Source organism: Rhinatrema bivittatum, chromosome 4 (genome assembly GCF_901001135.1).
Source record: "Rhinatrema bivittatum chromosome 4, aRhiBiv1.1, whole genome shotgun sequence".
Lineage (NCBI taxonomy): Eukaryota > Metazoa > Chordata > Amphibia > Gymnophiona > Rhinatrematidae > Rhinatrema > Rhinatrema bivittatum.
The window spans coordinates 59,210,696-59,236,813 of NC_042618.1; the positions used below are offsets into that span (position 1 = coordinate 59,210,696).

Here is a 26,118-nt window from a genome sequence, read left to right on the forward strand (position 1 = left end):
AAGTATGCACGTATACCATTTTGAAAATACTTGTGCACATACTTGAAATCACTAGTTCGCCAATACCTAGTCTATCTCCAGTTCACCTAGACCCTCTAGCACTTCATCCTGAACGGCCACCAGTTCATCCAGACCTCCCATCCAAAGTTTGCAGCCAATAGACAAGGCTGATTTCACTTGCATCAGTCATAAGAATGTGTAAAAGTGTATGAATAAGTTTGGTAATATATATGTGAATATCTTTTAGGAAATAGCCATTACCATGCAAACTTCTGAACTTTGCCCCAGAACACCCTTTTTTCTGCTGGTAAAGTGTACGTGCAAAATGGAAAATATGCAAATACTCTCGTATTTATGAAATAGAATATTCACTAGTACATGCTATTTACACGTGTATATACTATTCTTATGCACAAAATCCCTTTAGAAATTTACTCCTAAGGTTTTAATATGCATGCTAAATGGGTTCCCAATAACTGTAGCAGGTACATTCCCTGTTTTATTATGTACATAGCTTTGGGCAATTTTTAATCAGTAAAGCAGTTCATAAATATTGTTAAATAAATAAACACCTCGACATCATGACAAAGGTGATGTACCCCAATCACCCTCCAAATCTCCAAGACAACTATCAAAGGATCACAGTGACCTGACTCTCAATGCAGAGCGCATGGAGTAAAATAGGGTGCCAGTGCCATTTTCAAAGTTGGTAGTATTGGGCAGGAGGGAGTGGAGCTCTCTCCCATTTCTACATTTTTGTGAATCTCATTGGAAAAGGGAGGTGGAAGAGATCTTATGAGGAGATAAAGGCCCAGGGGTTGAGTTAGAGACCACTAAGGCAATTTGATTCTTGTGTTCAGAAGAATGGGGATCAGTAGGGTATAGTTGTATGTGAGGGGAAGGGCATCAGTCAGGGCACAGATTCCCTTGATGTGTTTGGGAAGTTGTGCAGGTCAGTCATGACATGGATAAATTTGTTGGATCTGTCTAAGGGGAGTGGGACATACAGTCCCTTGATCTTATGTTCTGGGTAGGTGAAGGTTCAGTTGGGACAACAGAGACTATTGACTTGGTTTTGGGAGTGGAAGGGGTGGCAATCTGCCTAGGAGGGGGATGAAATCCCCCATGTTAACTCAACCTTGCACTTCAGGATGGTTAGCATAGGGGATTTTGTGAAGCAGCAAGCGTGTATGCTATAGATTAAGGGGTAGCATGCATGTTATTTTTGTGCAATCACTATCGTAATAGCTTTTCAATGGACACAAAAATATCTAGTTAAAAGCCATTTTAGCAAACATTTTAGTGCATAGACCCTTAAGTATTCAGTCAAAAAAATCATCTTAGTTTAAAAAATTCAGGCATGCTCATGGTAAAATGATGGCTTTTGTATCATGAAAATCCAGTCCTTTCCAGAGTTAAAAATACCAGTGAAAGAAATTTTAAAATGATAGTCACTGCACAAAATAACAGATACAAAGCATGTGGGTGCATTTAGTGCACATAATGTAGACTAATTTTCAAAAAGAACTACCCAGATAGTTTCTTTTTAAAAAAATTAATGTAAAATATTCACATTAAAGCATCCACGTACTTTGCAATTGCTATTTTGTGTGGACAGCAGAAAGAGGTAATATAACACATGTAATTCAAAAAATGTCATGAATGTGTGCTATTTTACTTCTTCAAACTAACGCCCCAAGAATGCCTCCTGGTGATCCCACTAACTGGGAAGCAGCATACTGTGGAAGTTTGTGTGTACTTTTAGCTGGTTTGAGAAGGCCAGTTTTCAGTCAGGGCAATCTAGGTGCATTTATCAGTTTTAATGTGGCTAGATTGCTTTGAAAATTGTCTTCTAAAACAGCAAAATACATCTTATACATTTTTTCAAAATAATCTAACATACTTACTGGATTTCCAATTAGTGAAATCTCTCTAAGCGTAGGAAGTGCTTCAAGTTTTTCTAGTTCTGTCATTTCCTGTTAAGAAAATAAACATATTACTCAAACCCTACTGACTCAACAGTTTGTTTCTACTTTTTAAGGTTACAAAGTCAAAATTATTTCTGCATAATATTTATATAAGTTTGGTGACAGCAACAAACCTACACATTGTTTAATATTTCTTTTCAAAGACTTCCAGAAAAAAAACTAGGATCTCTTGCTGTTATTTAATGCCTCTGTGCTACCCCTAATAGCCACCAGGGGTCAACCACTGGCCACCTGAGGGACCTGACAAAAACTTCATACGCCTCATCTGTACCTGTGCACATGCTCCTGTCCTTATGACCTCTCACCCAAACTGGGTTCCTGCTTTTGTCTTAGCAAGTACCCTGTCCACATGTTTTTCTTTAATGGTTTCTGGGGAACAAGTCTTCACAAATCCAGGGTTACATAATCCACAGAAAGTGTGTGTACTTTCAGACCACATACCAAAACCAGGGGCAGTGGAATACCTTTTAGGTTAGGCCAGGTAAGTTCTGCCCTCTGCCCACACCCTCTTACTGTTCCCTTGCCTCCCATAATCTCTTTTTCTCCCCCCCCCCCTCACCAGCTCTCTTTCTCCCTGCCCCACCCCATCTCTTTCTTTTCCCTCCTTCCTGTCGCTCACTCTTCCTTTCTTCCCCCTACCATCCTCCTTCCAACCTTCCACGTAGATTGGTGGTAGGAGGTGGACGGCAGTGGTGCTTCAAGCTGCATCCTCCTCCTCCCTCTCTGCTGTATGGCCTGACTGAACCACATGGCTATACAGTCCCATGCAATTCAAAGGAGCATAAGATCATATCAAGATCAGCATCCTGTCTCTGACAGTGGCCACTTCAAAGCACAGTTACCTGGCAGATCTCATAAAGTAGATCTATTTCCTGTTACTCACTCCCAGAAATAGCAATAGCTTTCTTTAGTCTACCTGGATAATAATGTATTATGGACTTTTCTCCAGGAACTTGTCCAAAACTCTTTTACATCTCGCTATTCTAATCGGCTTGAACATGTGGTCTGGCAACAGATTCCACAGATTGATTGTGTGCTGAGTGAAAAAGTACTTTTTATGAATTCTAGTGAATCTGCTGGTTTTTGTTTAATGAAGTGCTCTTTGTTTTAGCATTTTTGAAACGGTAAATAACTGTCCTTTATTTACCCATTCCACCCCTCTCATAATATAAGCTACTATCATGACCCTCTCAGTTGATATGATAAGTGATTGTGTGTTTTTGGATGTATCATTAATACATGTCAGCTAATTACAATGCAGCTAAACACCTTCACTTTGGTGGAAAGGACCCTTAGGCTATATCTTCATCTTGCTTACAAGATTCCATTGACACATACACATAAGTCTACAAGCTGCAAGTAATCGCTCAAGGAGCATATCCCCCCCCCCCCAACACACACACACATCTAGATTGCCAGAGAGCCACACGGACACCCAGACATACTTACATTGAGGCACACACAATGACAGTAAGCGAGAGACAAACACACCCAACAACTAGACCCTCATAAACCATAGCAAGCCATATAGCCTACAGACAGACAAGCACAGTGATTAGCACATACCACACAAACAGATTGGTGCCGAGATGTGCTGTGAACCCAAGGCACAAGTGGAGCAGGTCTTGAACCCTCATATTCTGAGCAGATACTTAATTGCTGATGCAGCAAGCAGACTCTAATCTAAGTTCTTCTTAGCACCCTAACATTTGAACTCTATGCTCATGATGCCTTAACTTTTCACACTGTGATCCAGTGAGCAGTGGTAGATGGGAGACTTTGAAAGTCTGGGAGCAAGGTGTGATTTACTTTGGCAGCACAGCTCTAAGGCCACTGCTACCCTCCCAGACCACTACATTTCCCACTCAGCTGTCACTTTACCTCATAAGTATGCAGGTCTCTCCCTGTGTGGCACAGTGCCCAAGCTGATAGGAGTTGTCAAGATGTGGCTAACAGTGGCAACTACAGTCAGATCTCAAGCCTATTTCGAAGGAGAAAATGACATCATCATGATGAGCGGAGGCTAAGGATCAAGCTCCTTCATCAAGCAGGCTGATCCAGCTGATATCGTGAACATCTTTCAGCTCTAATTTGTGCAGTCTATCAGAATTGCTTCCTTCTCTCCAGAAATGTTGGTGAAGAAAAAAATCCATCTGTTTTCACAAGTTTTCATATGTGAAATTAGACGAGGAATGTGAGGCCAACCCTGAGAACATGGCGGACGGAGCTGGACCCGAGATGGAAGCTGGCCCCGAAGTGGTGTCTCAGTCTCTAATCCCAGGGATGGACTTACCAACTCGAGAGGAGTTCAGTGGTTGGTTCCGCAATCTGAGGCAAGATATCAAGGCATATAAACAGGAAATAACCGCTTTGAAATCTTGGACCCTGGATGTTGGATGGATGAGACCGATTTACGAGTTAAATCACAAGCAAAGGACTTCAAACCTTTGCAGACGAAGCAAGCTGCTATGCGAGCGGAATGTGTGCTCTTGACTGAAAAACTGGAAGACCTTGAAAATCGGTCTCATCGGAGCAATTTGCGATTCCGAGGTGTACCTGAGTCTCCTGAATATTCCAACTGTGCCGAAGTGGTTACCAAAATTGTCAAAGCCTATTCTCTCCCGGAGGTGATCCCAGTAATGTTCAGCTGCCGCTTATCAAGTTAGAGAGAGTGCATCGCTCCCTGGGTCCCAAGTTGGCTAACAAGCCTCGTGACATAATGGCATGTTTTCATTCTTATGCCATTAAGGAGTAAGTTTACAATACCACTCAGAAGCAAAGTTCCTGGCAGTGGGAGGGGCATGAGATTGCCATCTTCGCTGATATCTCCCCCATTATGTTGAGAAAACGCCAAGAGTTTCACGAGATTACGAGTTTGCCGCATAAGGAAAATGTACGATATCATTGGCTTCACCCTTTTGGATTATGGTTCATCTTCCAAGGAGTGTTGCATAGAGTGAAAACACCAGAAGAAACTTCTACTATCTTACAGGCTTTTCTCTCCCTACACTCTGGCCCAAACCAAAAGTACAATTGCAGTCCTGCAAAGATTTCCCATGTTGATAGCGTGTCAAGGAAGGCCGCAGGAGGCTGAGACGCAACTCCAAGGGTTCAACATTATCTAAGGATGCAACTTGATCACCGGAGGGTCCTATTTTGGAAATATTTTCTTTGGCCCACGTTTAAGATGAGACCATAGCTTCTAAAGACTCTGGAGGGGAGGCTGGTTCTGTTTTCTTTATACTTTATCTTGGCAACCCTCTCTTTTTATGGGCCTTGGAACAATTTTCTAAGTTTAGTTGATCATTTATAGTCTCCATATACATACCTAAGTTTATAAGGTTAAATGTCAAAGCGGTCTCTGTTGTGCTTACAAGACCCACTTGATGGAGAAGCTGGTAGCTTCACATGACTGTTCCTCCTACGGTTATTCTGGATTTCTGGCTAGGTATCAGCAAATCTTGGAGGGAGAAGGGATGGGGGGAGGGCGATGGGTTATTTTTCTTTTTCTGATATGGATCCATGGGGGCACTTCTGCTATAGGCTTTGTCATCTCATAGCTTTTCCACTGGGCTGATATGGGAGAGGGGAATACATTCTTTGTAGGGTCTTTGTCTTTCCAGATGGAGGGGAAGGAGTGATATTCTATGCAGCTGCAGAGTGGTTGGGGTTCAGGTCTGGGAGGTGTAGCCCTCTATATTCTTTTTTACAATGACTTCCTTTAAGGCTGTATAATTGAATGTACGGGGGCCTCAATATTTTTAGAAAACTACATCTCCTCTATAAAGAGCTGGATAGGCTCCAAGCTGCATTTGTTTTTTGCAAGAGATGCATCTTAAGCGTAGATATAAATCCTTGATGAGTTCTGACAGATTTCCAAACCATTATTGGGCGGCTAGCTCACAACTAGCAAAATACACTGGGGTAGGTATTTTGATCAGTAAATTTGTCATTTTCGACTACAAATCCTGTATCTCTGATCCTGGGGGGGGGGGGGGGAGAGATATTAATCTAATTGTCAACATAGATGGGGAACTTTATACTTTAGTTAGTATTTATGCCCCTAATTCCCAGCAAGGGGTCTTATCATTTCCCTTAGGGCTATTTATAGGTAGAGGCTGAAGGTTTCTTACTAATAGGGGGAGATTTTAATGCTACCGTGAATCCTGCTCTGGATAACTCCGAGCTGCAGTAATGGTTCTCGCTCTTCCAGGGCTGCTTTAAAATTATTAATATCTCAGGGGAATTTAATAGATATCTGAAGGTCTCGCAGTCCTAAATCTAGGAACTTAACCTTTTTTTCATGTCTCCCATCAATCCTATTCATGCCTAGATTTTTTTCTGGTTGATAAAGGGGTTGTTAATAGAGTCTTAGAGCCCAATATTGAGTCAGTAATGTGATCTGACCATGCTCCTGTATGGCTTACAATTTCCTTTTCAAACTATGATCAGGGATATAGATAATGGCAGTTAAATGAATCTCTCTTGGAGGATGCAGCTTTTACAGCTCAACTTGGTGCTGAGATACAGGATTACTTAGAAATGAATGATAATGGCGAGGTTGCTTTGTGGTCTGGGACTGCTTAAAAGCAGTAGTATGAGGAAAACTTATTTCTGGAGCCTCTCATGTAAGAAAATTAAGGGAGGGTGAGTGGCAGGTGATAATGGCCTGGATTCAGCGCTTGGAGTCCTTACATAAGCGGATATTATCTCCTTCAGAACTTCAGCAACTGAAAGAGTGCCGGTCCTGATTAGCTAGTTTCGATGCGGCACTTATTGCACATTCCCTGGAATTGGCACGTCAATCTTTTTTTGAGGGGGGCAACAAGGCTGGGAAATTGTTGGCTAATAATTGAAGAAACGTATGGTACAAAATAATGTGGTCAAACTCAAGGATGCATCGGGGAATATTCCATCTGGGAATGGAGATAATCGAAAGCACTTTTTACAGTTTTATATAGCTCAAATGATGCTATCAATTCTGAGGAAATTGATCATTTTCTGGAGAGTGTATCTCTCCCTACTTTATCTGATTTGCAGTGGGGTATATTGGATAAAGAGATATCGGAGATAGAAGTTTCTATAGCCATAAAGTCCCTCAAACCGGGGAAGTCATCTGGATTTGATGGTTATACATCCTGTTATTATCAAAGGTTTTCCATAATTTTAACTATGCCTCTGACTAGGATGTTTAATTCCTTGAGGAATGGAGGAGCTTTGTTGCCCACCTCTAATTTAGCAGGTATAATGATATTGGCTAAACCGGGTCGTGATCCTTCCCTGCGTGGCTCTTATCGTCCCAGATCTTTAATTAACCTAGATCTGAAGATATTGGAGAAGATTTTAGCCAACCGTTTGAATAGTTTATTGCCAATATTATCCATTCAGATCAGGCCGGTTTTATACCAGGCCATATGGCTGCAATCAATATCTGTAAAATAGTGGACATAATGTTGTGGGTATAAAAACAGCGCATCCCATCTCTTTTCCTCACTGTGGATGCCAAGAGGGCATTTGATTTAGTCCATTGGCCCTTTTTATTTAAAACCCTGGGGAAAATGCAGTTCATGGGATTTTTTTCTCATTTGGCTTAGGCAGTTATATGCTAATCCTAGGGCCTGCATCAAGGTTAATAGGGGCTTTCCAACTTGTTTTTAGTAGGCAGAGGCACGCAACAAGGCTGTCCTTTATCCCATCTCCTTTTTGCTATTTTTTTTTAGAACCGTTTGCTTCCAGGATTCGTGCTAATCCTGTTATCTCCGGTATCACGATTGGGGCTTTTTCCTCCAAACTATCCTTATGTGCTGATGATGTCCTTTTCACATTAACAAATCCCTTAGAGTCCCTGCCAGCTACAGTGCAGGAAATGGCATATTTCAGCTTTGTTTCCAGATTTCGGATTAACTGAGATAAATAAAAAATATTGAACATTATGGTTCCCAGTGATTAGGAAGGGGTACTCAAGGGACAATTCCCATTTAAATGGGCTAGTCATAAGATTAAATATCTAGGAGATTTTAATAGGTCATAGGGTGGATCTTTTTCAATTAAATAACCCCCGTTAATGGCCCGGATATATAAGGATATCGAAGAATGGGATCACTATCATATCTCCTGGCTGGGTGGAATAGCAACGGTCAAGATGAATGTTTTGCCTCAAATTAGTTATCTCTTCCAGACACTACCTGTGGGAGTACTGGTCACCATGCTGAAGTCCTGGCAGACTAGATTGATGAGATTTATTTGGCAGGGTAAACCTTCCAGGGTAGCTAGGCGGGTTTTATTTTTATCCAAAATGAGGGAAGGTTTGGTTAAGGGTGCTCTTTCTAAACTTTATTTGATATTAAACAGTGATTTATTGGTTAAACCCTCTCATATTAGAGCTTGGGAAGCTGATTTGAGTACTGAATTATCACCAGAAATGTGGTTGCAATCTTTCAATTTGTTGCGTTCGCTGGCCGCAGAGATCCATGGCTGGCCTCCCTTACCCACTGCCAACGCCGCACTCCCTCTTCGCAACCTGGAGCTGCTGCCCACACCGCTAACTTCCTACACCTGCTGGCACCTCCTTAAGTGTGGGTGCATGCCTCTCTTCTTCATTTAAAGGGCCCATGGTGGGAAAATCTCCGTGGCCCTCATTGATGATGTCAGTACTCTGGTACTATTTAAAGACAGTCCCTGCCCTTGGTCCTGGCCTCTGCAACAAGTTGAACTCTGTGAGAGTAGCTGGTTGCCTGACTCCGTGTTCCTGACTCCGTGCTCCTGCCCTTTGTCTCATCTTCCCCTGGATTGCTTCTTGGCCTTGACTTCGGACCTCCTCTGGACTCTGCTTGATCACCACTTGTCTTGACCTTTGGTTTGTTTCCTGGACTTGCTTGATCGCCGCCTGTCTTGACCCTTTGCTCATCTTCTGGACTCCATTGCTGGCTGCCTGCCCCTACCCTTGGAACGTCTCGACTCCTCTCGACTAAAAAAGGATTGGATAAGTTCTTGGAGGAGAAGTCCATTACCTGCTATTAATTAAGTTGACTTAGAAAATAGCCACTGCTATTACTAGCAACAAGTAGCATGGAATAGACTTAGTTTTTGGGTACTTGCCAGGTTCTTATAGCCTGGATTGGCCACAGTTGGAAGCAGGATGCTGGGCTTGATGGACCCTTGGTCTGACCCAGTATGGCATGTTCTTATGTTCTTTTGCCTGCTGTCTTTAGTGGGAATCCTCGTCACCAGAGACCCACTCCTAAGTCTAGCTGGCCCGGCACCCAAGGGCTCAACCAGCAGGGAACGAAGGCTGGTATAGGTGAAGTCTTTTTGGGTCTCCGTACCAACCAGTACCTCCTGCCAATGACGAGGACCTGCAGAGCTCTTCCCTGCAGGTAGCATCAAACTCGTCTCTGTCCATGGGTCCACCCTCATGACACAATTCACAGGAAAGTGACTTTTTTCAGCCGATATAATTGAAAATGGATATAAGGTCCTATACCACTGGTATATGACACCTGCTCGACTACATAAGATGATCCCTTCTTTTCCTAATGTGTGCTGGAAGGGTTGTCATGGGTTTGGTTCCTTTTTTCAGTTATGGTGGGACTGTAAATTTATCCAAGCTTTTTGGGGGGAGGTGATCAAATGGATACAGGTTGTCCTTTGCTTCCATATAATTGTGCTTCCTCTACATGCTCTACTTAATGTTTCCATCTCTCAAGGAAATAAATACATGAGAGTGCTAGTACGTCACATCTGCATTGCTGCTAGATGCGATATCGCCAAGTTCTGGCGTGATACTAGGGTTCCACAGTTAAGTGACACTAAACATAGATTGGAAAATGTGTATTGTTTGAATAAGATCACTGCTGCTAAAAACAAAAGTATGCACCAGTTGGAATAGGTCTGGTCTCCCTATATCCTGCGACGACAGCCAGTGGCCGAAACCCGGTGAATGCTACTTCATCTTTCCTCATAACTGATATGCCTTTTGTAATGTTACATTGCTATTTTCTTATAAGTGTGTCACTTGCTGATCCATATTAGATGGGTGGGGGGAGAGTTAGGTAGTTATTGGATATGGGTTATGTTGATTTCACTGAAATTCTTAAGGTTCAGTATGAACTTGTAGATTACCTTTTTTGATCTGTTTCCACGCAATTGCTATTCTGGGGAGAACGATAAGTGGTATAAATGATTTTTATTTTTTATTTTCTCTATTAACTGTTTTCTTTTGGTTATTTTGCCCACTTTGCTTGTTCAGTCCTGCGATATACTTGTATCAGAGTGAAAGGATTGATTTGTTAATAATGCCACTTTTGGTATTCTGTTACCTGTATTTTTGATATGTGAACTTTAATAAAACTCTCATTTGAAAAAAAAAGATCTCAAGTCTATTTCATACACATCGGCAAAGTGGTGCTGGATATCTGAGCTCTTACATTGCTAATGTTCTCAACCCCCTCTCAGCTGTATGAATAAATAGGGTCAGGGCAAGGTAGAATGTAAGGTTACAATGCATGAGATCTTTTTCTAACTGCCTACACATTTACCTGTAGCTTCCATCCTAAAGAGTGGAAGCACAGGATTGCTTGTGGCTAAAACCAGTGGGTGCTCATTGGGTGCACACTGTGCATGCTCTGGTGTATACTTTGGTATGGTAAGGAAGAAAACAATGAGACCTACACGTCACCCCCAGACACAGATATAGATAAAGGCTTACACAGCACATCACTCACCCATAAATATCAAGACACTCATGATAGGAAATTGTTGTTTACAGACTTCCTCGAGCACTTTAGATAGCAACTGAGGCCCAAATTTGCTGTTCCTGGCCTGTTCATTATCAGCTATCAATGATGTCTGTGTCAAGCTTGTCCCTACCTGTTAATGAGGTAGTTAGTCATTACTCCTCAAAGAAGATTGTCTACACCTGGCAGCCTGCGAGACATCCCTAGGAAGCATATATGCTCACTAATGTCCTTGTTACAGATATGGGCCTCTGCAGGCCTCAGATGCCCCAAAATGCTTGTCTTTCTACATAACACTGAAAGTGCAGAAGTCATCATGCCTACCACATGATACCTCAGGGAGCAGTTGGCCTATACATTTTGTACAGTAGCAGGCTTCAGAAAGAGGCTTGTTGTTGGTTAAATAGGTCATCAGCTGACAACACCTTCTCTAGCCTTACTGTTATGCACAGAGCTGATGAGTGAGAGTCTATCAGCACACCTACCTTGGTCTTGGTATCCACAAAGTCAAATATGCTCAAACACCACAAGATACCCATCTTATAGGACAGCAATTCTGCTATATTGGTCACAAGTCATAGTAGCCATGCAGACAAGCAAGAGCTTCAAACCTGAAAGGACGTTACTGTGCTTGAAAAATGACCATTCTGCTAGCTTGTCTTCCCTGGAGTCCTTATCCTATATGCTTTAAGGGATAAGCACTGTAACTGCTACTAGGAATTAGAACAAACAAACTACTTTGCAGATTTTCTAAGCACCTACATAAAGCAGAACATGACGAGCCTTGAGCTGGAAAGGCAAAGGCCTTGCTGTGCCCTGACATCTCAACATTTCCCAATGGCTACTTGTGTAATGTCAGGCTAGGTTAATAGCTTCCAACAGAGCTTTACCTTGGGTTCAGTGAAGTGAACCTTTTGTCATATGACAATGTAGGTGCTATTATAGTCATTACTAAATAAAGCTTGATTTATACATTTCAGAGGTGAATTTCAACAACATGTGAAGGCATGATACCATCCTATTCCCAATCCAGCCTTCAGATAGTCAGACCAACATCCTTGTATAGCCTCCCTGAGCAGCTAACATTTATTTATTTAAGTGTTTTTATATACCGATAAACGTATTCACATCGTATCGGTTTACATAGAACATATAATGATAGAGAAAATACATTGAACAATTTGGTTACATGGCAAACAGAGAAAGGTGAATAACTTTATAACCAGGTGAGAAAGGTGAATAACTTTATATAACATAACTAACATGACAGCCCAAAGACCAGATCCCTCACCATCTATACATGAGAGTTGATTGATTGCTTATCTAGGTGTTGCAGTACTCAGCTGTGCATGGTTGTATGCAATGATCTGTGAGAAGTTTGGGATTGCCACGGTATTTGACATGTGCGTCCCAAAAGACTGTAAGTAAAGGCCTGCTATGTGAGCACTCAGATGTCAACACTGCCTGAGAAACAGCTGAGGCAATGCTGACACCTGTGTCTTTGCAGGCCCATATGACACTATATATCCGATGTATATGTGGATATATTCAGATGCACATGGATGTCAGCTAGGAAATCTGGCTGTAACATGTTGAGTCTGTGATTGATGATTGAAACTGTCAACTTGTAGCTTCAGGCTGTGCCTTTAAGCAGCTGAGCTACTTGTGATTTCAATGACTTATAGATCACATGGCTTCATGCCCTAGGCCTTGCTGGAGTTCCATTATACCTATGCGACTACTTTGCCAATGTGAGGGCTAGGACAGGGTCAAAGGCATAGCCAAGGCAAGCAAGAAGGCACAAACTATGGCAAGCTATGCACACAGTGTTGGCAGTCCTAAACGAACACTATGGCGAGACGTGACTGTTTTGGACTGACAATCATTATGAATACAATAGGACAGCCAGATCTCTTTGGTGTTAAATTTATTTAGTGTCTATTTTGTCTACTACAGTCTATTGCACCTATTGCTCCATTATCACGATGTTGCCCAACGAAGCCTATGTGGTTTCTGTTACACACTGACCCAGACAGAGGATCTGTGATTAAAAGAAAGATAGAGAGAGACCCGCTAGAACCACTCTGCTGGGCTCTCTTTCATGGAAAGGGAAGAACTAGATGATGGCTAACAGGCAAAGTAGCATTGTATAATGCTACTCCCTGGCTTCTTCAGGGGGACAACAGAGTTGCTTACCTGTATCAGGTGTTCTCACAGGACAGCAGGATGTTAGTCCTCACATTTGGGTGACATCATCAGGATGGAGCCCAATCACGGAACACTTTTGACAAAGTTTCTAGAACTTTGACTGGCACCACTGAGCATGCCAGCATCGTACCAACCCTGCATCCAGCAGGGGTCTCCTTTCAGTCTCGTGTGTAGCAAAATGTACGTGCGAAAATAAAATAAATCGCAAGCGTACCCAACTCCCCGGGGTGGCGGGTAGGTTTCGTGAGGACTAACATCCTGTTGTCCTGTGAGAACACCTGTTACAGGTAAGCAACTCTGCTTTCTCACAGGACAAGCAGGATGGTAGTCCTCACATATGGGTGAATAGCGAGCTGAGGATGCCTGAGCCATGTACCAAAAGCACCCAAAGACGTGCAACAGGCACAACAGGGTGATTTTGGATAACGGGCAGCCTGAAATTCCCAGCGGGCTGTTGGAAGGAAGTTGGGTATTAAGCTGAGAATAAATTGCGCAGAAGAGACTGGCCAAAAATAGAATCTTGTGTGCCAGCCTTGTCCAGGCAATAATGGGCTGCAAAGGTATGGAGAGAACTCCAAGTAGCAGCTCTGCAGATGTCAGCAAGAGGTACAGACTGAAGGTGTGCTACTGACGTTGCCATTGCTCTAATAGAGTGCGCTTTGACGCGTCCCTGTAGCAGAAGGCCTGCTTGTTGGTAGCAGAAGGAAATACAGTCTGCCAGCCAGGAGGACAGAGTCTGCTTTCCTACCGGGATTCCCAGTTTAATTTTTTTTATTTTTTTATTTTTTATTTATTGAATTTTCAACGTTTCAAATTACATTGAATCAATGAAAAGAAAAGACAGAGAATGTTATAAAACATAGAAATTTTTTTTTTTTTTTAACATTGTATTAAGGAAATATATAAACAATATAACATTCCCTTATATCATAAGAAAAAGGAGGGGGAGACCCACTTCAGAGCGGTTTAATAAGTAAACAACAACCTTACATAGGTACTTATGGTGGAGGACTGTGAAATGCAGTTACTCTAACTTGAGCCTACACTTCTGAACCCTATATGGAATGGGAGTCTAGATATAAACGCAGTTGATCTATCTCTGTAAAAATATACTTATTATTTTGATATACCAATAAACAACGGCACGGGTATCTTAAGTAGAATTTGGCGCCTCTATTCACAATCTCATTTCTCATTGCAAGGAAAGCTTTTCTTTTCTCCTGTGTTCTCCTCGTTATATCTGGAAAAACGCGAACTTGGAAACCATAAAACAAATCGGATTGCTTTTTAAATGATCTCTTAAGAACTTCATCCTTTTCAGATGTTTGAAGAAAGGTAATGAATACAGCTGCCCTCTCTTCTATTTTAGCTTCTAAAGATTTTTCAAGAAAATCAGTCAAATTGTCACTAGCGGAAATATTTTCCCCTTCTTCCTCCTGTTGCAATTTCTCCCCTTTATCTTTATCTTGTCTTCCTGGCAAATAATACCATTTCGACAATGATGGCAAAGTCGCTTCTGTAAACGCCAGGATATTTAAGAAGTAGCTTTTAATCAGATCTTTTAATGGCATCCATCTTGTTTTTGGAAAGTTCAGTATTCTTATATTATTTCTCCTCAATTGGTTTTCCAATGAGTCCATCTTCCTTTCTGCATAAGATTCTGATTTTATGAGGTTAACCTGTACCTCTTTAATACTTTCAATCTCTTTCTTTATTTCCAATGTAGCTTTTTCAACAGTTAATACTTTAGTTTCCAAGGTTTTAGTTTTTTCCATGTTCTGTTTCACTACATTAGTTAAATCTATGATGGCCATGTTCATTGTGGTCAGGGCCTTCCAAATCTCTTCAAACGTGATTTTTTCAGGAACTTTTAAAGGATAGTTCAATACTACGTGTATCTCTTTCTTCTCTTCTCCATGGTTTAGAAGGCCTCCCTCGCCGAGCTCGGGGCGCCCAACTTCTGCCTCTCCCCCCCTGGAGTCTGAATCCTCAGTACTCACCGAAGCAGGTGTGGAATCCAAACCTCTTCTCTGGGGGTCCTTCGATTTTTCAAAAGGCATAGTCGGCATCTCCTGCATCTGCTGTCCCGCCCCCGTACCATTCAGGGGTCCATGCGGCCTAGAGGGAGTAGTGGGCTCGCCGGGGCTGAGAGATATTTCTTCAACCAAGGTGAATGACGGCCGCTCACCGCCATTTTCACCAGCGGTTACGCTCTCCGGCAAACTCTGCATACCTCGGAACGCTTCCTCGATCCGCGTCTGACGATACGAACTTTCAGGAGTTGAAGCAAGGACCTCACGGATCCTTGCTTTTCGTTTGGTGTGCGGCATAATAGGAAATTGTAAAGCGGAAAAAGTTTTTCAGCAAAATCAAAGCAAAGACGCGGAGCTCGGTCGTTTCCGTGCTCACAGTACGGCAGCCATCTTGGGTCTCCTATGCCTCCCAGTTTAATTTTATAAAAGGAGACAAATAGCTGGGTGGACTTCCTATGGCCTGCAGTGCATTCTAAATAAAAGGCTAGCGCACACTTGCAGTCCAAGGAATGCAGAGCCCGCTCACTTGGATGTGAGTGGGGGTTTTTGGAAAGAAAGTAGGCAAAACTATAGATTGATGTAAATGGAACTCAGAGATTTTTGGCAGAAATTTAGGATGAGTGCGAAGGACCACCCGATCATGAAGACATTTTGTGTAAGGGGGGTAAGTAACCAGCGCCTGTAGCTCACTGATCCTGCGAGCAGATGTCAAAGCAAGAAGGAAGAGCACCTTCCACGTGAGATGCCGTAACTCACAGGAATGCAGAGGCTCAAACGGATGTTTCATGAGTTGTGCTAACACCACATTAAGGTCCCAAGCAGGGGCTGGGGGACGGAGAGGGGGCTTGAGGTGAAACAAGACATTCATACAGCGCATTACTAAGGGTTGCGTTGAAATAGAGACATCCCCTGTACCCTTATGGAAGGCGGCCACCTCACTGACATGTACTCTAATGGAGGAAGTTTGTAGACTCGACTCCGAGAGGTGCCAGAGGTAGTCTAAAAACTTCATTGTGGGGCAGGTAAAGGGATCTAACTCCTTTGAAGTGAACCATAATGAAAATCGTTTCCATTTAGAATGATAAGATCTTCTAGTAGAAAGCTTTCGTGAAGCTACCAGGACCTGGGATACAGAGTCTGAGAGATTGAGAGGCCACAAGATTAGCCTTTCAACATCCAAGCTGTCAGCGACAGGGCCTGAAGGTTGGGATGGTGCAGCTATCCGTTCTTCTGAGATATCAGAGACGGATATGTGCCCAGGTGAATTTGCAGACGGACTGAGAGGTCGCGAAGGATGGGAAACCATACCTGACGCGGCCAGTAAGGGGCTATGAGAATCATGAGGCCCTTGTCCCGGCGTAGCTTCACTTCCTCTCATCTTGCTGATGAGAGGAAGTGGTGGGTAGGCATAGAGGAGACCTGCTGCCCAAGAGAGGGCAAAGGCGTCCCTCGGCGGAGTTTTGTGACTGTGATATAAGGAGCAGAAGTTCTCCACCTTGCGATTGTGAAGCGACGCAAAGAGGTCGATGCTGGGATACCCCCACTTCTGAAATATCTGATCTGCCACCGCGAGGTTTAGGGACCACTCGTGGGGATGAAATGCTCGACTGAGTTCGTCCGCTAGAACATTGTCCACGCCTGCCAGATAGGATGCTCTCAGTAGCATGGATAAAGGCCAAATTTGCTCTACTTCCTGACATAGGAGGTAGGAACCGGTTCCCCCCTACTTGTTGATGTATCACATCGCTACTTGATTGTCTGTTTGGATTAGGATTGTCTTGTTGGATAAGCAAGCCTGGAAAGCTAGAAGGGCATATCTGATCGTCCTGAGTTCCAGAAAGTTTATTTGATGTTGCACTTCTGCTGCAGACCAGGTTCCCTGAGTTTGCAGGTGGTTTACATGCACTCCCCAACCGATAGTGGAAGCATCGGTTGTCAGAATTATCTGAGGTTCTGGAGCCCCTTGAGCAGGTGGTACTCTTGGATCCACCAAGCCAGTGAGAGATGAAGCTGCCTGGTGACATGGACAATGTTGGACATTGAATGGTATGCCTGGGACCACTTGGATCTTAATGTCCACTGAGTTACTCGCATGGCAAGTTGAGCCACTGTGGTAACATGGACCGAGGACGCCATATGTACCACCAAGATGAGGACATGATGCGCAGTCGTGGTTTGGCGAGACTGTACAGTGCGTGCAAGCACTGCCAGCGTATGAGCTCGGTCCCTGGGAAGGAAAGCTATCGCCTGGATAGTGTCGAGATCCACTCCAATAAAGGAGAGGGATTGAGACGGATAATTGATTAGAAATCCCAAGGACAGTAGGAGCCGCACGGTGAGATGGAGGGAGTGACGAGCCGCCTTTGGAGACTGAGCACTCAGTAACCAGTTGTCTACCTAAGGATAGACGTGAGTGCCTAGTCATCTTAAGTATGTGGCTACTACTGCCAGGCATTTCGTGAAGACACGAGGGGCCAATGCCAGGCCAAACGGAAGTACTCTGTACTGGAAGTGCTGGTTTCCGACGAGGAACCGGAGGTACTTTCTGTGAGACTGGGTAATTGCTATGTGCATGTATGCATCTTTTAGATCTAGAGAGCAAAACCAATCCCTCTGTTGGAGAAGAGGTAGTAAGTAGCCTAAGGTTACCATCCTGAACTTCTCCCTTCGAAGATGTTTGTTTAGGGCACGAAGGTCTAATATGGGGCAAATGCCTCCTGTCTTTTTTGGTATTAAGAAGTATCGGGAGTAGAAGTCCTGTGCCCTTTAGAAAGGAGGAACTGGCTCTATGGCATTGGCATGCAGGAGGGAAGCTATCTCCCCCTGCAGGAGTTGAGAGTGGTCGGAGGAAGTCCATCCCGGCCGAGGTGGAGAGTCCGACTATGAAGAGGAAGTTTAGATGGTAACCTTGAGCTACGACTGACTGAACCCACTGGTCTGTGGTGACCTTGAGCCACATGGTGGTAAAGTGGCAGAGCCGGCCGCCAACCGGCAGGGATGGCAGAGGGGGAAATTGACAATCGCTCTCTAGGGTGAAGTCAAAACCTCAAGGCAGGACTGGGTTGCACAGGTGGCTGTGCTTTCTGAGGCCTGGGTTGTTGAGGTGGAGGCTTTTGATAGGCTCTAGATGGACGAGACCGAGCTGGTGGAGGGTAGTATCTTCGTGCTTTGTAAGCAGTTCTTTTCGTCTCTCTCCTAAATAGCCGTTTAGAAGAGGTAGAGAAGTCAGCATGTACAGCGGAAAGCTGCCGCGGCGACTCATTATGATCTTTGAGTTGTGCGACAGTTTCTTGGATTTTTTCTCCAAACAGATTGTCCCCTGTACAGGGGAGGTCCGCTAAGCAGTCTTGTACTTCTGGGCGCAAATCTGACGATTTTAGCCAGGCCCACCTCCGTGTGCTTATTCCGGCTGCTGATAACCTGGACGCCATATCAAAAATGTCATAAGCTGACCTGACTTCATGCTTACCTGCATCGAAGCCCTTTTTTATGATGGAGTTCAGTTGGTCTTGGAACTGATCCGGAAGAGACTCAGAAAATTCCTGTAATTGCTTGAATAAATTCCTGTTGTATTGGGTCATATAAAGTTGATATGCCACAATACGAGAAATTAACATTGAGCCATGGAAAACTCTACGCCCAAAAGCATCAAGGAATTTTTGCTCTTTCCCCGGAGGTGCCGAAGAATGAGGCTTTGGTCTCTTGGCCTTTTTCTGAGCAGAATCTACGACCACTGAATGATCAGCCAATTGCGTCTTTTGGAAACCAGGCGCCGACTGGACTAGATAGGTGGCATCAATCTTGCGGTTGACCCGAGGGACCGTACCAGGATGCTCCCAGTTGCTCTGCAGAAGATCAAGCAGGACATCATGCACCGGGATGGACATTATTTTTTTTGGTGTGTCAACAAACTGAAGGACCTCCAGCATTTTGTGTCTGGAGTCTTCTTCAGTTTGCAGGGCAAAAGGTATAGTCTCCGACATTTCCTTAATGAAATTAATGAAGGAGAGGTCCTCCAGTGGAAACTTGCGTCTCTCTTTAGGTGGCGAAGGCTCAGATGGGATATCTCCTGTGTCTTGGGAATCAGATGAGTCATCGGCCCATGGTTGGTAAGGCTGATCCCCAGCCCCCAATGGTGGGTCAGACGGTGGAAAGGGACCTTCTCCGGCTGGAGGAGGTCTGGGCACCGAGGGTATCGGAGTCGGCATCGACAGCTTCGGGTACAGCATCTATGGTCTCGTGTCCGGCATCGGTGAAGGACGAAGAGGCACCGACAGCATCGGTGAACTCGGTGGATGCCTCGGTGGAAACAATCCAGAAGGCCCTGGAACCAGTTCCGGCCTCGATGAACCCTCCTCGTCCAAGGAGAGATGAATGGGCTTCGAGGGACCGAGGGATATCGGTGCTTTCTCTGGTGCCACTGGCAGAGCTCCGATGAGGATATCCAGCCTGTCGAGGAGCGGAATAAGCATCAGTGGCATTGGTTCCGGAGCCGGCACGGGAACTGGTATCAGCGTCGATGGCTTCGGAAGGCCCTGGATGGCCTGTACTACCGCCTCTTGCACCATCTGGTGCAATTCCTCACGGAACGCTCGTGCGGCTAACACCAGGTCCGGAGTAGGAGGCATGGAGGGCATCGCCAGAGGGTCCACTGGTCCCAGTGGAGTCTCGGCTGCCGTGCCCACGGAAGGCGGGGAATGCCTCGGTGCACCCGGCTCAGAGGAGGTTCGGGGTTCCATAGCATGGGGCTTCTTCTTCGGTGGCTCGAGAGACTTGGAAGTTGAAGGCACCGGTGCATCTGGCGTCGATGGAATAGATTTGCTATGCCTATGCTTCTCTCGGTGCTCAGCCTTACCTGTGTCTGGCACCGAGGAAGGTGAAGTAGTAGACTTGGACGTCGACCGAGAGTCATCGGTATCTGACCGATGGCACAACTTTGGCAACGGTGCCGATGACGTGGCAGCTTGGGACGGTGTACGGTGCTTTGTGTGGAACAACAAAGCCATTTTTTCCAACCGAGCCTGGCAGCCCTTTGGGGTCATTTGGGCGCAGATGGTTCACGAGTCCACGTCATGTGTCGGGCCCAGACAAAGTACACAGACCTGGTGAGGGTCTGTGATAGACATTGTCCTAGGACAATCAGGGCACCGACAAAAACCCGTCGCCATCGCTGCCTTCGAAAATTTAGGCCGGTCTCGGTCTGTACCTGTACCTGTGAGGCCTATACCGGTCCCTGATGGGAACCAACCGAAAACGGGTAAAAACTTACCGTACGGACGCGGCTATCGAAGGCGGAGAAGGGAGACCCCAAGAGGATATAAACTTTTGCAATTTGTAAAGAAATTCCTGAGGAAAAAAACTCCTGTCAGGAACTTGTGAGAGAGCTCCTAAGTCCGCGTGGCAAAAGCTGCGCGGAAAAAAAGAGACTGAAGGGAGACCCCTCTGGATGCAGGGTTGGTACCATGCTGGGCATGCTCAGTGATGCCAGTCAAAGTTCTAGAAACTTTGACAAAAGTGTTCCATGATTGGGCTCCATCCTGATGATGTCACATATATGTGAGGACTATCATCCTGCTTGTCCTGTGAGAAATGGGGGATCCTCAGGTAGATCTGGAATGACGTTTACTGGGATGCAATACCATAGAGCCAGATTATGGAACACACAATACTATCCCATTGGTTATCCTCCTTCCACCAAGTCTCTGTGATGCCAATTATGTCAATCTCATCATTTGCTGCTATACACTCTAACTCTCCCATCTTTCTTCTTAGATTTCTGGCATTGGCATACAGACATTTCAAAGTGTGTTTTTTATTTGTATTAACAACCTGCTTTTCAGTTGTCTAGGATAATTCAGAAATCATTAGCTTCAGTGATTTTTTACATATAGGCATATGGACTAGCAGGACAAGCAGGATGGTAGTCCTCACATATGGGTGAGTACCGAGCTGAGGATGTCCGAGAAATGCACCAAATGTACCCAAGATGTTCAATAGGCACAAGGACTGGGGTGAAATTTGGTAGAGGGCATCCTGAACCCTAACAGGCAGGCGGAAGGGTGTTGGTATGTCAAGTTGTAAAAAGGTTGTGCAAGACAGACTGGCCGAAGATGGAATCTTGTCTTCCGGCCTTGTCTAAGCAATAATGGTCTGTAAAGGTATGGAGAGAACTCCAGGTAGCAGCTCTGCAAATGTCAGGAAGCGGCACCGAGCGTAGGTGTGCTACTGAAGTGGCCGTGGCCCTCACAGAGTGTGATTTTACACGGTCTTGAACTGGAATGCCTGCTTGCTGATAGCAAAAAGATATGCAGTCCGCTAACCAGGAGGAGAGAATCTGCTTACCCACAGGCTGCCCCAATTTGATGGAATGGAAAGAGACAAACAATTGAGTGCTTTTCCTGTGGGCAGCTGTACGGTCTAGATAGAGCGCTAGAGCCCGTTTACAGAGCCTGTTCTCCTGGATTGGAGTGGGGTCTGGGAAAGAAGATAGGTAGTATAATGGATTGATTAATGTGAAACTCTGATACTACCTTAGGTAAGAACTTAGGGTGAGTGTGGAGTACTGCCCAGTCCTACAGAAGTTTAATGTAAGGCGGATAGGTAACTAGGGCATGTAACTAACTAACTCTGCGAGCAGATGTTATTGCCAAAAGAAAAATCACTTTCCATGTGAGAAAGCAAAGATCACAGGATTGGAGAGGCTCGAATGGTGGTTTCATGAGCTGACCCAAAACCCGATTGAGGTCCCAAGAAGGGGCCGGAGGACGCAGTGGAGGCTTGAGGTGAAGCAAGCCTTTCAGAAAACGTGTTACGAAGGGTTGTACCGAAATAGTAACATCCCCGACACCTTTATGGAAGGCGGCCACCGCACTGACATGCATTCTGATGGAGGAAGGTTTTAGACCTAATTCTGACAAGCGCCATAGATAGTCTAAAAGCTTCGTGGAGGAACAGGTAAAGGGATCAAGGGATTGAGAAAAACACCATGACTGAAACCTGTTCCATTTGTAGAGGTAAGACTTTCTCACAAAGAGAGCGATAAAGAGAAAAACGCTGAAAGCTGTACACATAAAATCTTCATACAGCACTAGCACATTATATGTATGTATGTCATGGTCTGTCTATTGCACCTTTTAAATTAAATGTATAATTTAACAGTCTTTATCTTAGTCACAGGTCAGATTAATCATCACTAAACTCTTAGCCATTACTATGAAACGATGTTACCGAGATCATCAGGCACCTCCATTACTAATAATAGGAACAGTTGCATATACAATTAACTATATGTGCCTATATGTGAACCGTTGTGACGGTATTCTATTAAATGACGGTATAGAAAAGATTTTAAATAAATAAATAAATAAATAAATAAATACGGGAAACTGGTTCCGAAAGGTTAAGTGGCTGAAGAATTAACCTTTCAGCATCCAGGTCGTCAGGGACAAAGCTTGAAGATTGGGGTGGCATAGGCACCCGTCGTTCTGAGTGATCAGAAGCGGATCCTTTCCCAAGGGAATGTGCCTGCGAATGGAGAGGTCCTGAAGTATTGGAAACCACACTTGGCGAGGCCAGTGAGGTGCTATTAGGATCATGCATCCCTTGTCCTGACGTAACTTCACGAGAGTCTTTGATAGAAATGGAAGTGGAGGGAATACATATAGGAGACCGTTTGCCCATGAGAGGGAAAACGCATCTCTTCGCTGAGAGTATTGGCTGCGAGTGACAGAGCAAAAGTTCTATACTTTGCGGTTTTGAAGTGATGCAAAGAGGTCTATGCAAGGATAACCCCAACGTTGGAATATTGAGTCCGCTACTGTGGGGTTGAGGGACCACTCGTGTGGATGGAAAGCGCGACTTAGCTTGTCCATCAACACATTGTCCATTCCTGGCAAGTAGGTGGCCCTGAGGTACATTGAATGGGAGAGGGCCTCTGCCCATATCTGTGCAGCTTCCTGACACAGTAGGTAGGAGCCCATCCCTCCCTGTTGATGTACCACATGGCCACCTGTTTGTCCTTCTGAATCAGGATGACCTGATTGCAACGGTGATCCTGAAACACCCTGAGAGCATATTTGATTGCTCGCAGCTCCAGGAAATTGATTTGGTGTTTGGCTTCCTCTGGAGACCAAGTTCCTTGTGTCTGCAAATCGGCGACATGGTCTCCCCAGCCAAGGTTGGAAGCATCGGTGGTGAGAATTATTTGAGGGTCTGGAGCCTGGAAGGGCAGGCCTTGGAAGAGTTTGATCTGATTTTGCCACCAGGCTAGAGACTGACGAAGTGATTCGGTGTTGTGGACAGTGGTCAATAGAGGTTGGACGGACTGAGTCCATTGTGACCTTAAAGTCCACTGCATGACTCTCATGGCCAAGTGGGCCATTGGGGTAACGTGTACTGAGGACGCCATGTGTCCCAGCAGGATGAGGACATGGCATGCAGGTGTGCGGTGCTGAGACTGTAGCTGGTGTGCGAGAGAGATGAGAGTGAGAGCTCGCTGTTGAGGCAGAAATGCCTTTGCTTACAATGTGTCCAAGTCTGACAATATGAATGTTAAAGTTTGAGATGGGACTAAGCAGGATTTTGTGTAGTTGACGAGAAATCCTAGCGAAACCAGAGTGTGTAAAGTAAGACGCAGGAACGACAGAGCAGCTTGCTGAGTGGGAGCCCTGATCAACCAATCGTCTAGATAGGGGTAGACGTGAACACCTTGAGTCCTGAGGAAGGCTGCTACGACTACGAGGCACTTGGTGAAGACTTGTACTGCAGATGCCAGGCCGAATGGTAGCACTCGGTACTGATAGTGTGTGCGGCCTACCAGAAATCTCAGGAACCTGCGATGAGATGGATTTTTCGCAATGTGTGTGTACGCGTCTTGGAGATCGAGAGAGCAGAGCCAGTCAGGAGGGAACCCAAGGTTACCATCTTGAACTTTTCTAGGTGGAGGTACTTGTTGAGGGCATGTAGTTCCAGAATTGGATGAACGCCGCCTGATTTTTTGGGGATTAGAACGTACCGGGAATAGAATCCTAGGCCTTGTTGGGAGTAGGGCACTGGCTCTATTGCTTTGGACTGGAGGAGGAGGGAGATCCCTGCTCCAGGAGTAGTGAGTGATTGGATGTTCTCCACGTCGGTAGAGGTGGGGAGTCCGGTGGGATGGAGAGAAAGTTCAGGTGATAACCCTGAGAGATTATGGCAAGGACCCACTTGTCTGAGGTGATTGTGTGCCACCTGTTGTTGAAATGGCACAATCGACCTCCCACTGGTATCTGAGGCAGTGGAAACTGGATGCTGTTCTCTATGCAGGAGTCAAAAGCCGGAAGCAGGGCCCTGCTGAGGAGCTGCTTGTGGCTTTTGTTTACGAGGTTGACGAGACTGGGCCTTTTGGAAAGGTTTCGTGGAACGATATCTAGACGTTGGTGGATAGGACTTCTTTGGACAGAAGAATGACTTTTTAGTATCCTTCCAGAATGGCTGTTTGGAGGAATACTCAGAGGGTATCAGAGAGAGCTGGTGAAGGGTCTCATGATGATCCTTGAGTTCCGCCACCATCCGCTGAATATGTTCGCCAAACAGTTTGTCTCCTATGCAGGGCAGATCAGACAATCTGTCTTGCACTTCAGGGCGCAAGTCCGAAGACTTAAGCCAGGCCCATCTTCTTGCCGAAATAGCAGTTGCAGATACCCTGGAAGCGGTGTCGAAGATATGAGGATCTTATTTCATGCTTCCCTGCCTCAAAACCCTTGTGTACCAGGGTTTGAAGCTGTTCCTGGAATTGCTGAGGCAGGGACTCTGCAAAGTCTTGTATCTGCTTGAATAAGACCCTGTTGTACTGGGTCATATACAGCTGGTAAGAGGCGATCTGAGAGATGAGCATTGATCCCTGGAAGACAAGCAGGCCAATGGCATCCAGGAATTTCTGTTCCTTACCTGGGGGAAAGGAAGAGTGGGGTTTTGATCTTTTTCCCTTCTTTTGGGCAGATTCTACAACCACAGATTGGTGATCCAGCTGAGGTTTCTGGAATCCTGGGGCTGACTGGACCAAATAAGTGGTATCAGATTTTCTGTTGACTGGAGCAACAGAACCAGGGTGTTCCCAGTTCTTTTTGAGGAGATCCAAAAGGACCTGGTAAATAGGGATGGAGGTTATTTCCTTGTGAGCATCCAGGAATTGTAACAGCTCCATCATTTGATGCCTGTCATCTTGCTCAGCTTGCAATTGGAAGGGAACCAATTCAGATATTTCCTTCACAAAAGTTATGAAGGAAAGGTCCTCTGGAGGAGAACGCTTCCTGCTTTCAGTAGGAGAAGGTGACGATGGCAAGTCATCGGTGTTTGGAGATGAATCATCAGTCCAGGTATCATAGGGATCAGCACTTGTCCCCTTAGGACCCTGAGAAGGACGGGACGATGGAATTCCTGAAGGTCCTGTTCTAGGCTCTGAAGGCATTGAGGGAAGACCTGGAGGCACCGATGAAGGCCATCGATGGATGGATCGGTGGCACTAACCCTGCAGCCAGCAGGGGTCCCCCTTCAGTCTTGTTAAAAAGCTACAGGTAGTGCAGAAAATAACATAAGAAAACGTTACGAACCCAACACAGCAGGGCGGCGGGCGGGTTTCGTGAGGACTAACATCCTGCTGTCCTGTGAGAACACCTGTTACAGGTAAGCAACATTTGCTTTCTCACAGGACAAGAAGGATGGTAGTCCTCACATATGGGTGAGTACTGAGCTGAGGATGTCCGAGAATGCACCATATGTACCCAGGCATGCAAGGCACTAGGCCTGGGATGAAATTTGGCCGAGGGCATCCTGAACTCCACCGGGCAGGCGGAAGGGTGTTGGTACGTCACGTTGTAAATAGGTTGCGCAAGACAGACTGGCCAAAGATGGAATCTTGTCTTCCGGCTTTGTCTAAGCAATAATGGGCTGTAAAGGTATGGAGAGAACTCCAGGTAGCAGCCCTGCAAATGTCAGGAAGCGGCACCGAGCGTAGGTGTGCTACTGAAGTCGCCATGGCCCTCACAGAGTATGCTTTAACACAGTCTCGAAGTGGAATGCCAGCTTGCTGATAGCAAAAGGATATGCAGTCCGCCAACCAGGAAGAGAGAGTCTGTTTACCCACAGGCTGCCCCAATTTGATAGGATGGAAAGAGA

The 26,118-nt window shown here is 45.1% G+C and overlaps 1 protein-coding gene across 1 annotated transcript in view; it reads right to left on the reverse strand.

Annotated features, from left to right (window-relative positions):
• Nucleotides 1–26,118, reverse strand: part of LRRC9 (leucine rich repeat containing 9) — a 1,004,248-nt gene that overhangs the window by 130,222 nt on the left and 847,908 nt on the right. Inside the window, 1 exon segment of the mRNA XM_029598189.1 lies at nucleotides 1,908–1,976. Within this exon segment, the coding sequence (XP_029454049.1) occupies nucleotides 1,908–1,976 (69 nt within the window).